The sequence below is a fragment of the Schistocerca piceifrons genome, chromosome 10 (assembly GCF_021461385.2).
Source record: "Schistocerca piceifrons isolate TAMUIC-IGC-003096 chromosome 10, iqSchPice1.1, whole genome shotgun sequence".
Taxonomy (NCBI): Eukaryota; Metazoa; Arthropoda; class Insecta; order Orthoptera; family Acrididae; genus Schistocerca; species Schistocerca piceifrons.
In genome coordinates, this window is record NC_060147.1 from 95669363 (window position 1) to 95682138 (window position 12776).

The following is a 12776-nucleotide window of genomic DNA, read 5'->3' on the forward strand; positions in this document are numbered from 1 at the left end:
GACTCTGAAGGAAGCATGCTTAAGCTATAGATGATAAGCAGATGCCACTTCTGAAGGTTATTTGAATAAAAATTCGAGATGTGTTGCCCTGAACGTCAAGTATTAGATAAGAAGTCTTCGATCATATTTCTGTAAAGAATAACATACAGTAAGTTTCAAAGTGGGAAAACTAAGGAGAATTACACAAAATTTATGAAAAGTGTATATGTAAACTGGGGACGAATACTGTATTCGTGCTATGGCGACTTAAAAAGCACAACTTAGGAACCTGACATCTGAACAAAAGAAGAGGTGGGGTATGTGTAGCTCCTCCCAAACTACTAATTATAGAAATGAACAATTTGATGGTGCAAAAAATACGAAATTGAAAAGCACAACTTCTGTTCTAGAGACTTCTGGTGTCTATGAAATTCCCAAATTTGTTGAGTCCAAGAAAGGTAATCTACACATATTTCACGATTAAAGTGCAAGTGACGCATTGAAATTTAACCAATCTTCACATAACGACTAAGAACCTTGCTTAAGTATTCCTCAGTTTCAAGAATAATCTCTGAAATACTATGTTTCGAATTGAGGAATAAATAATTCAAACTCTAATATAAGTTGCCAGTTACGGTACTATCTAACGAAGTGTTACTGCCAGCCTTATCGCTGCAGTTTCCGAAGCAGAAAACTTAAAATCTCGCTATGATCCTGAAATTTGCAGATAAAACTGTGACCTCCTTCAGAAGTTTGCAGACAAAACGTTGTCATCACTTTGTATTTCTCGTACCTCTGTTATTTGTATAGGTACTTCTTTAGGTGCCGCGGTTCCAGACTGTAGCGCCTAGAACCGCCAGTCGGCTGTCCTACGTATGTCTGGTGAAGAGACCGTGAGGGTAAAATGAGAGCGATTAGAGCCCACACAGAGGCATACTGACAATCCACAAGCAATACGAGACTGGAATAGAAGGGAGAACCGATAGAGGTACTCAAGGTACCCTCCGCCACACACCGTCAGGCGGCTTGCGGAGTATAGATGTAGATGTAGAATTATTGTGCAGTTGAAAGGAGACGGGCCACGTACCGCTGGTCGGGATAGGCACGCCCACGGGCAGGTTCCTCTGGGGACCGGTGGGCGACTCCGGCTCCTGCTTGACGGGCTGCCACGGGTGCTCCTCGCGCGGCTGGAAGTGCTGCGGGCGCGGCCGCCGCCACTGCGGCAGGCGCGGCTGGAACGGCGGCCGCTGCGGCCGCGGCTGGAGCTGCATCTGCGGCCGGTACGGGCGGACCGCCGCCTGCCGCTTGCGGAAGTCGTCGCCGCGCTGGACCGCGTTGGCCAGCAGAGCGCCCACCTTGGCCATCGCGTCCGCCGGCGCCTGCGCCTGCCCCGGCCCCGCTCCGTTTACCGCGGCGGCGAGCCCGCCGTCGCGGCCTGCGGCGTCGCCGGCGCGCGGAGCCGGGGTGGCGCTCTGCAGCGGCCTCTGCACCGGGTTTCTGTAGAACGGCCTGCCCGGCGCTCCCTGCGTGTGCCACGAATTCGTGCCGCTGCCTTGGCCGCCGCTACTGCTACCGCCCTGTGGCGTGTACAATCCGATCCTACCGTTCGTAACTGTGGGCGTCCGTGTTCCCGGTAAGTGTGAAACACTCGGAATCGGATTCGCCATTGTAGTATTCTGGGGTGTGCGTACGTTCCTCTCGAATGTATTGTAGCCACAAAACTTCTTGCGAGACCTGGAAACATAATGAAAATACATTGAAGCGCCAAACAAACATATAGGCACGCGTATTCACCAACAGATATACAGGGTGATCCATCGATCCTGACGAGGCCAAATATCTCACGAAATAAGCGCCAAACAACAAAACCACAAAGAACGAAACTTGTCAAGCTTGAAGGGGGAAACCAGATGGCGCTATGGTTGGCCCGCTAGGTGGCGCTGCCATAGGTCAAACGGATATCAACTGCCTTTTTAAAAAATAAACCCCCATTTTTATTACATATTCATGTAGTATGTAAATAAATATGAATGTTTCAGTTGGACCACTTTTTTCGCTTAGTAATACATAGCACTGTAATAGTCACAAGCGTATGGCTCACAATTTTAGGCGAACAGTCTGTGACAGATAGGTTTTTTAAAATTAAAATACAGAACGTAGGTACTGTGCGAATGCAGAGTCTCGCGGCGATAACATTGCATAAACTGTTCTCGGGTTTCCAACCGCGTCAATTGCTTAAAACTACACGAGCTTTCGGCCAAGCACTCCTTGGCCATTGTCAAGTGTTATGACTGCCAGTGGGCTGTTGGTGCGCCCTTATGTACGCTAGCTGCCGTCTGTGACGTCACTGGTGCCCGTGACATTGGCATATATGGGCATGTTTTGAGTCGGCGTTCGGTGTGCCCTCTTCAACCGCGCGATCGCTGGATCCCACGCGCCGCTGAGCTCAGCTTCCAACCCACCGTCTCTATTCAGGATGTTTGCGGTAATTTTTATATCATTAGCTTCCTTTGTTAAACTGTCCCAGAAGCCGTTAGTGCGAGACACAACAGATATATAGTCACATTTTATGTGGAGACCGTTTTCAAACGCATGCTCAGCTAACGCCGATTTCTCTGGATAGCGTAGGTAACAGTACCTCTCATGTTCTTTCCTGCGTTGTTCCATTCTTTGTCCGATGTACTTCTCGCCACACTCACAAGGTATTTCATAGACTCCAGTTTCAAATAGCTCTGCGCATTATGGGACTTAACATCTGAGGTCATCACTCCCCTAGAACTTGAACTACTTAAACCTAACTAACCTAAGGACATCACACACATCTATGCCCGAGGCAGGATTCGAACCTTAGACCATAGCAGTCGCGCGGTTCCGGACTGAAGCGCCTAGAACCGCTCGGTCGCCACTGCCGGCAGACTCCAGGTGTTCTAAGACCTACTGCATCTTTAACTGGTCTCAGTAATTGACGCATTTTCCTTGGAGGCCTGAAGATAGATTTGATCTTGTGTCTTTTCAACAGGAGGCTTATCTTGCCCGACACAGAATGGCAGAAAAGCAAGTTTCTTTTCCTGCTCGTCGTCGGTGGTCTTATTCTGATATTTCCCAGAAATCACTTCTTTCACTTGATGGGCGCTGTAGCCGTTACTGGCCACAGCGTCTACAGAAAACTCACTCACACAGACCTGTACCTGCACGCCACCAGGTATCATCATCCAGCACAGAAGAGCATTGTATTACAAACATTGGTGCATCGTGCAAGAGTAATATCAGACGACGATAACCTGCCCCATGAACTGAGCCACCTACGCAAGGTTTTCAGGAATAACGGCTACAGCGCCCATCAAGTGAAAAAAGTGATTTCTGAGAAATATCAGAATAAGACCACCGACGAAGAGCAGGAAAAGAAACTTGCTTTGCTGCCATTCTGTGACTCTGCGTCGGGCAAGATAAGCCGCCCGTTGAAAAGACACAAGATCAAATCAATCTTCACGCCTCCAATGAAAATCTGTCAATTACTGAGACCAGTTAAAGATGCAGTAGGTCTCAGAACACCTGGAGTCTACGAAATACCTCGTGAGTGTGGCCAAAAGTACATCGGACAAACAATGGAACAACGCAGGAAAGGACATGAGAGGTAATATCGCCTACGCTATCCAGAGAAATCTGTGTTAGCTGAGCATGCGTTAGAAAACATTCACCACATAAAATTTGACGATACCTCTGTCGTGGCTCGCACTAACGGCTTCTGGGACAGTTTAATAAAGGAAGCTATTGAAATAAAAATTACCGCAAACATCCTGAATGGAGACGGTGGCTTGCAGCTCAGCGCTGCGTGGGATCCAGCGATCGCGCGGTTGAAGAGGGCACATCGAACGCCGACTCAAAACATGCCCGTATATGGCAATGTCACGGGCACCAGTGACGTCACAGCCGGCAGGTAGCGTATATAACGGGGCACCAACAGCCCACTGACAGTCATAACACTTGACAATGGCCAAGGAGTGCTTGGCCGAAAGCTCATGTAGTTTTAAGCAAATGACGCGGTTGGCAACCCGAGAACATTTTATTCAGAACGTAGGTACGGTTGAACATTTTATTTCGGTTGTTCTAATGCGATAAATGTACCTTTGTGAACTTATCATTTCTGAGAACGCATGCTGTTACAGCGTGATTACCTGTAAATGCCACATTTATGCAATCAATGCTCAAAATGATGTCCGTCAACCTCAATGCATTTGGCAATACGTGTACCGACATTCCTCTCAACAGCGAGTAGTCCGCCTTCCGTAATGTTCGCACATGCATTGACAATGCGCTGACACATGTTGTCAGGCATTGTCGGTAGATCACGATAGCAAATATCCTTCAACTTTCTCCACAGAAAAAAATCCGGGGACGTCAGATCCGATGAACGTGTGGGCCATGGTATCGTGCTTCGACGACCAATCCACTTATCATGAAATATGCTATTCAATAACGTTTCAACCGCACGCGAGTTATGTGCCGAACGTCCATCATGTTGGAAGTACACCGCCATTCTGTCACACAGTGAAACATCTTGCAGTAAGATCGGTAAAGCATTAACGTAGGAAATCAGCATACATTGCCATCGATAAAATGGGGGCCAATTATCCTTTCTCCCGTAATGACGCACCATACATTAACCCGCCAAGGTCGCTGATGTTCCACTAGTCGCAGCCATCGTGGATTGTCCGTTGCCCAATAGTGCATATTGTGCCGGTTTACGTTACCGCTGAAGGTGAATACAACGCTCCGTCGCTGAATACAACGCGTGAAAAAAATCTGTTATCGTCCCATAATTTCTCTTGTGCCCAGTGGCAGAACTGTACACGACGTTCAAAGTCGTCGCTATGCAATTCCTGGTGCATATATGGTACGGGTGCAATCGATGTTGATGTAGCATTCTCAACACCGACGTTTTTGGGAGTCCCGATTTCGCGCAATTTGTCTGCTACTGATGTGCGGATTAGACGCGACAGCAGCTTAAACACCTACTTGGGCATCATCATTTGTTGCAGGTCGTGGTTGACGTCTCACATGTAGCTGAACACTTCCTGCTTCCTTAAATAACGTAACTATCCGGCGAACGGTCCGGACACTTGGATGATGTCCAGGATACCGAGCAGCATACATAGCACACTCCCGTTGGGCATTTTGATCACAATAGCCACACATCAACGCGACATCGACCTGTTCCGCAATTGGTAAACGGTCCATTTTAACACGGGTAATGTATCACGAAGCAAATACCGTCCGCACTGGCGGAATGTTACGTGATACCACGTACTTATACGTTTGTGACTATTACAGCGCCATCTATCACAAAGCGAAAAAAGTGGTCCAACTAAAACATTCATATTTCTGTACGTACTACACGAATATGTAATAAAAAATGGGGGTTCCTACTTAAAAAACGCAGATGATATCCGTTTGACCTATGGCAGCGCCATCTAGCGGACCAACGATAGGGCCACCTGGTTTCCCGCTTCGAGCTAGATAAGTTTCGTTCTTTGTAGTTTGGTTTGAGGCTTATTTCGTGAGATATTTGTCCCGGTCACGATCAATGGGCCGCCCTGTATATCCACATCAGACTTGCACCATGTTGCATATAAGCTGCATCAATGCCCAGACACAAACGGAAACTTTATGATTGACCCTTATAGTTTCCCAAGGCTCAACATTGATGAGTAACTAATCGAATCAATCAAATTGTACAAATAGCTGGCTATAAGAATTTGTCGGGATATAAAGTGGAACGATCACATAGGCTCAGTTGTAAGTATAGCAGGTGACAGACTTTGGTTTACTGGTTAGGATTCAGGGAAAATATGCTCAGCTTACAATGGAGATTGCTAACAAAACTCTTATCCTAGAATATTGCTCAAGTAGGTATGACTCTTATCAATAAGAGCCCATAAGGAATACTGAATATATATCAAAAAGGGTCACACTGATCTATCACCGCCATGGCGCATGTACAAACAATCCAGTTGGAGGAACATCCGCAACTGAGCATTATAGCAGAGGTTGAAAATACCGCTTCAGCTGTAAATTTCTTTATTTTCACACGACCGGTTTCGCACTGTTATAAGCCCATCTTCAGGTGCTGGTGCTCGAGGACCACAGCACAGCTACGACACCTGAAGAAGGGCTTATAACAGTCCGAAACCGGTCGTGTGAAAATAAAGAAATTTACAGCTGAAGCGGTATTTTCAACCTCTGCTAGCGTTTGTAGTCGAGAAGATGACATATTATACAGGGTGTCCCATATATTTTGGATCAAATTGAAACAGGTGATAGTGGGTACACAACAATTTAAAGTGAGAAGGAGCACACATTTATTGTGTAATGGACATACACAGCATACACCATATACAACAATAGAGTAATTGTTCAAAGCAACGACCTCCAGTCTCAGTGCATATATTGCAGTAGCGTATGCAGTTCTGCTGCACTCTCGTAAGCATACTGGGTGTCTGTTGTACACTGGAATAGGTAGCAGGTGATAAGCACCGTACACGCCTGACCAGCAAACAGACATACTGTACACAAATTAGCTCACAGCATGTGTGTCATATTATGACCAAAGGCATCGCACTGGCGCATTAACGTGTGCCGCGCACACACCGCTATACCAGGTATCAGTTATCCCTTGCATCTGACAGCTTGTCATGTGTCCATGGTGAGGTGTGTTACTGTGTACAGTGCACAATGCGTAGTCAAAGATGCACTGTTACTAGTCACGAGAGCTGGCAGGCATCGTGTGGCAGGATGTGGTGTCCGTAAAGCAGTTCAAATGTACAGATAATGCTTTCCAAACATGCACAATCCTAAGTGGAAGATGTTTATACCTGTCGATACCAACTTAACGAGTGACGAGGTCGTTCATGCCACAAAGAGCCAGTCAAGGTTCCTGCCAAAGACATATTCGAACACCAGACTTTGAGGGATGGATCGTGTGGCCAACCACCCATTAATAAGCACCCATCAACTTGTCCGCAAAATGCGCACTTTGAAGTATACAGATTGTATAGTACTGGTGGAACAAATTCACACCACTATCACAAAGAATGTGTGCAAGCACTGGGATCAACAGATTCTGAGTTCCCACTTTCACTTCTGTCCTGGATTACCCACAGCAGCTCTGTAGTGCCAAACTTCAGCCAATTTGTATTGTTCATGGATGAGGGCTCTTGCACTTGTGATTGTGCTTTCAACAGGCGCAACAGTCATGTATGGAGTGAGGACAATCCTCACGCCACCCACACTGGAGGACACCAGCAACAATTCTCTGTTAACACATGGGCGGACATTGTCCAAGATCCCTAACAGGACCTTATTTGCTGCTTCCCTCTTTGACTGGTCCACATTACCTGTTATTCCTGCGAGATGTGCTGCCAAAGCTCTTGGAGACCGTATCCCTTGTTGTCCGTGAAAGGACACGGTTTCAACACGACGCTGCACCTGCCCACTTCGATGTTAATGTCCACAAGCTCTTGAACAACATATATCCTCATTGTTGGATTGGAAAGGGACGTCCTGTCCCATGGCCAGCACAATCTCTGGATTTCACAACTCTGGAGTTATTCGTCTTGGATTAAATCAAGACATAGGTATACGAAACCCCTCTAAAAATGGACGAAGACGTGCATGCTAGGGTTCAAGCTGCCTATCTTCTAGTACAACAAACAACACCATTGCCATGCATGCGTTGATACTGGCAGTCATAACTTTGAACAACTACGATGAGCTACGATGTTATTATGCTCAACACCGTAAAGCCGCGGGGAGAGAGGGTGGGGAAAGCAGCGTCAGGGAGAGCAGTAGCACTACCCACCACCTGTAATTCTGGGGGGGGGGGAGGAGGCCAGATAAGCTTTCTGCCCCCCAACCCCATCCCCACCAAATTCGCTTGGAGTTTTATCTGATCTATAGGCAGAGCCAGTGAATAAACCATGCTGCCGTCACGAAATACGGAATCAGTATTTTTGAAGGCAGCGATTTTTGCTTTTGACAAGCATCTTGTAACACATACTACATTTTGTCCTCTCCCTTCGTCCCATTTTTTTAGTCTGTGACTCTTAATGCGGGACAGCCTCCGTATGCATACGTAAAAAATTCTGCATAGCACTTTCGAACTGTGGTTGAGACTGATGGAGCCCTCAGGACCGGCTATGTCGTATAGGCCAACTACAGATTGTCCAGTGCGCCCAATTTGGGGATGGAGCGCCAGAATTAAAGCAGAAATATTGATAGTAAAAAATTGATTTTGCTGTCCCTTTACGTTGTTAAAAGTTATCCTCTGCACCTCCGTAATAATATACTGTTCAAAACCACCCTCGTCACTTACTGTTCGCTTCCCCTTGAATCTAAATCCACACACGTTCGCAGATTTGCAGGTGGTGCAAAACTTTTTTTGATCAGTTTAGTATAGCGGTCACGCACGTACAAACCCCGTGCGGTCCTCTCAAAAATGACAAAAACAGTCCAACAATCCCCAAACAGCAGTCGGTACACCTGACCTGGCTCTGTTGCCCTTGAATCCAAGTCCTGACACGTTCGTAGATCTGAGGGGGTGCAAAAACTTTTTTTGATCAGTTTAGTCTCGTGATCACGCAGTGACAAGCCCCGTGCGGTCCTGTCGAAAATCACAAACTCCGATACGAATGCTCAAACAGCAGTTGGTGCGCCTGACCTGGCTCGCTGCTACGACAATGCCCGCCGCACTCTACGAACGATCCAACATTTAAGAAAATAAAAACAACGAGATAGCCTAAATGTGAGGAGAGGCAGTATTCCAACACTCCTCTTACCCCCCCCCCCCCCCCCTACCGCTCTTCACGACCATCATGCCTTCACGCCGTAGGTACATCGCCATGCATTGTTTCTCTAGTAACAAACGTGCAGTCTAGCCAGTGATTTTCCTCCAGTTTTCTGTACAGAATAAAGACACGCACATTTGATTTGCAGTTTCGATGTGATATGCGTGAACCTCTGTGGTGAAAGGTATGTAATATTTTACGTCTTTTCTAGCTCAATATTAAATGTTCTTTGTAGGTCATTGAAGAACTTAACTGTAATTACATTCCCACACTTCTTAGGGAGACTTTTTGGTAAAGCGGTGGAGAGGGGGCAGCTATGGTGTACCTGTAAGTATTTGCAAAGAGATGTCAGTTGTTTCCGATACAATGGAAATAATTTCCACAAATAATTAACAACGGTCGGTGAATAAGTATTCCCTACCACTACAACAAAGCAAGTAGAGGTTCAATCAACAAAGTTGTCGATAATCGGTATTAACAATACAAGTTAAACTTCTACAGAGAGGTCCAAACTACGTACATATAACATCGAATCGAGAACTAAGATGGAATAATTCTTGTAAGTTGCAAGAAAACTAGTATTTGGACGCATGCGTTTGAGGTAGGTGTAGCATGGCAAGAAAATTCCTCCATAAGCCATTACAGCTTGTCCTGAAATTAGGCATCGTAACAGTGTACTCAGATCACCCGTTTATTCCACAGCAAGAAAAAAGTCCACTGCTGTTGCAGGATCGGAAAAGTGAGACGTATGTTTCAAACCATTACTATGTAGCAAGCCGTTATGAAGTTCGTAGTTCATGACACGCACTACATTCCAATTTCAGTTTGAAAATTTTAATTAATTTGACCTAGTAACAAACATCCCTCATTTATGTCTCATTGGAGTACGTAAGACATGCTGATTTGTTAAGGGGCCACATTTCTCATAATCACCTCTGCGATAGTAGTTAAGCAATGCACTCCAGTCGTAGCAATTATTATTTTGTTGATTAGATTATGTCTTTCATGTTAACAACAGTCCTCGGTTTACTAAGGAATTACAGATAATTTTATCTTGAAGTCTAGTATGCATTGGTTTATTATCCGATTTATTGTCGCAATTCATTACCACTGGCTCATAGACATGGCATTATTGTTGCGGACTGCTTATAGAAAACTTTCTCGCCATGAACGCGAAACAACGGAAGCCGAAACCGAATTTTCAGTCATATGGAGCATTGTATTATAGAAATGAAGCAAAGCTACATCCTTTTCTGAAATTAGTTCGTTCGGAAAAAGTTTTACTATTTGCACACAAAAATTAAGTAAAATGATGTTTATGGATTGGCTTGGGGTATTTCTTTTAGTTATGGAACGTTTCTTGTGTGATTTCATAAAAATATTGATATATTACAGCCGAACATTCGCGCTTGACAGTGAAGAACCATAACTCATTGAACGTAATTTGAAGAATTTGCAATGAAGAATGACATCACTTTAGAGTAAATGGATTGTTTGTGTTGGTGATACGCCACATATGATAAGTTTCTGCACGCCATGGATAGTGCAACGTGACAAGTCACAGCACACAAACAGTTCAAGATACTGAAACAAGGTTTTCAGCAAATAATAGTACGCAAAGAAATGAGTAGGTCTCTGTACAATAAATACTGAGATGTTTTTATGTATCATAAAACGGAAGTATATTAATGCCATTCGTTAGCTTATGAAAGGAAAAGTACAGTGTTATACATGAGTGTGGCTTCATTCTTGCCTGTTATACAGCCATTGAGAAAAGCATTTGTACACAGAAAACGAGATTTGAGTTCTTTGTATTTCATACCAGTTTCATCACAAATGTTAATGTAATGGTACAGACACTGTTCAATTTGCGTAACTTAATTTAACAACTAAAAGTTGAATGTCAAATAAACAGTTCATCATTGAACATATGTGGTAGTACACATTATCTTTACAGCTGAAAACATTTTATTTACCATGTGGGTTTCCATCTAATAAATCATCATTTGCAATATATTTGGTATGAATTGTACAAGTTTGTTTGTTAGGTCTAATGTTAATGTTCTTCTGTTTACACTGCAGTATTGCTTTAAGGTTTGATTTGCAGCCTCTTCATAGTCCACTATGTAGATGTTTGATAATGTTTACAGTGATTCCTCTTACTTGTGACACTACAATTAGTGAGTTATAAGGTCACTATTAAATTTCATTATCTAACTTTTCGTTCTCTTTTTATGTGTACATCGATCCATGGCTGATATTTATATATGATTATTACTATTTGGTTATTTTACATGTGGTACTGCACATTGTCGCAAAAATCTATCAAGGAATGTTTTTGAAAGTTGTAGTAGCATTAAAAACCCTCAGATTGTTTGTATTAGCGTTACCCATGACAATGGCCAGCCTCAGTTAGATAGCAGTAATACTAGTCGAAGATACTTACATGGAAGCACAAGCATTGATACTGGTAAGCTAAATATTTTATGGTCAACTATGAGTGTTTCTATCTGTGTTTGTGCATATTATACTATGTCTCACCATTAACATACTTCGCTTGTTGAAAGCTATTTTTATGTTAGTGTAATGTGTGCGAGATACGTCATGTTGCATGTTTTTATTCCTCAACGATTTCGGGTAGAGGCGATGGTCATAAAATTGTGGCAGGACTGCCAAAGCATGCAGACACCCTATTCCCATGTGAAAACACAATGGGTTCTACTTCAAGTATACCTGTGTTTGAAACAAAATGTCACCCATCAGAGAAGCTTAAGTATCCATGGCTACATTACAAAGAAAAGAGTGGCGGTTTTTACTACTATGACTGCATTCAGTCCATCAACTTAGTGAACAACAGACGATCACAGAAACAGACGGCTTTTCTTAAAGATGATTTCTGTGACTGGAAGAAAGCTACGGAAAAGTTCAAGATACACGAGAAGAGTCTTTTTCATAGAGTGTCTCTCGTAATTATTCAGCAACATGAAAATGGCACACCTGTGATTGCCCAAGTCACGCAACATCTGCTGACTGATCAGTAGAAAGCTAGAACTCTTCACTAGGAATTATCAGTCTGCTCACGTTCCTAGGCCGAATAGGAAACACACTGAGAGGTCATGAAATGGTCTCTGGGAACCTCATGACACTTCTCGATGAGAGGAAGTATGATTGCCAGAACTGAAGATATGACAAATGCCGTGACAATTCATAGGTGCCAGGATACAAAATGAAGTACTGGAAATTATGGCCCATATGATACAGCAGAAATTGTGTAACAAATAAAAAAATTACCCATTTTACAGAATTATGGCTTGGCGAGCCAGGAGCAGTTCACTCTTTGTGCACGTTGTGTTTATACTGAGATACTCGAAATAAAAGAACTTTTTCTGGTTTTATGCACCAGACAACAAGGCGCAGAAGCTGGCAACTACCATTAAAGACATCCTTCTAAGACTGTCACTGTTTCGATGGTGCAGCTAATATGTGTGGCTGGAACAAAGGTGTGAAGGAAATCCTTCTTCAAGGCCAGCCAAAGTGTTACATCCACTGCAGCAATCATTGTGTGTATCCGGCACTACAGGATGTTCCGAAAAGCTGTGATTCAATGTACCATGTACTTGTAACTGTGAAAGACGTCTCACATATAATTCTAGAATCTGCAAAAATTAAAAACATGTATATAGATGTTGTGCTACCATCTAATGTTGATGAGATGAATCCAAACCCAAAAGCTCAATGACTAAGTCCAGTGATGGGCTGTAAGAGTTAAATCTTTGACACGTTTCAGAGAAAACTATGAGTGGGTCCCGAAAATGGTGATGAAAAATTGAATGTACCCCGAGCTCAGTTAGAGACAAAAGAAGGCCACTCCTGAGGGGCTATGCAAAGCAATTCACAAAGTTTGAAACTATTTTTTATATAACGGTAGCAACTGAAGTGTTTGTGTGAAGAACT

General features: G+C 43.9%; 1 protein-coding gene and 1 long non-coding RNA gene across 2 annotated transcripts in view; both read right to left on the reverse strand.

Moving 5' to 3' along the window:
* The window catches only part of LOC124718996, a 40179-nt gene extending 39023 nt beyond the window's left edge, over nt 1–1156 (reverse strand). Inside the window, exon 1 of the long non-coding RNA XR_007005962.1 lies at nt 1067–1156. This is a non-coding gene — a long non-coding RNA (uncharacterized LOC124718996). The remainder of the gene's footprint in view (nt 1–1066) is intronic.
* A 228-nt stretch (nt 1157–1384) lies between these two features.
* Nucleotides 1385–12776, reverse strand: part of LOC124718720 — a 211695-nt gene continuing 200303 nt past the window's right edge. Inside the window, exons 9-10 of the mRNA XM_047244338.1 lie at nt 1449–1713; nt 1385–1414 (exon numbers count right to left, since the gene is read on the reverse strand). Of these exons, the coding sequence (XP_047100294.1) occupies nt 1385–1414; nt 1449–1713 (295 nt within the window). The remainder of the gene's footprint in view (nt 1415–1448; nt 1714–12776) is intronic.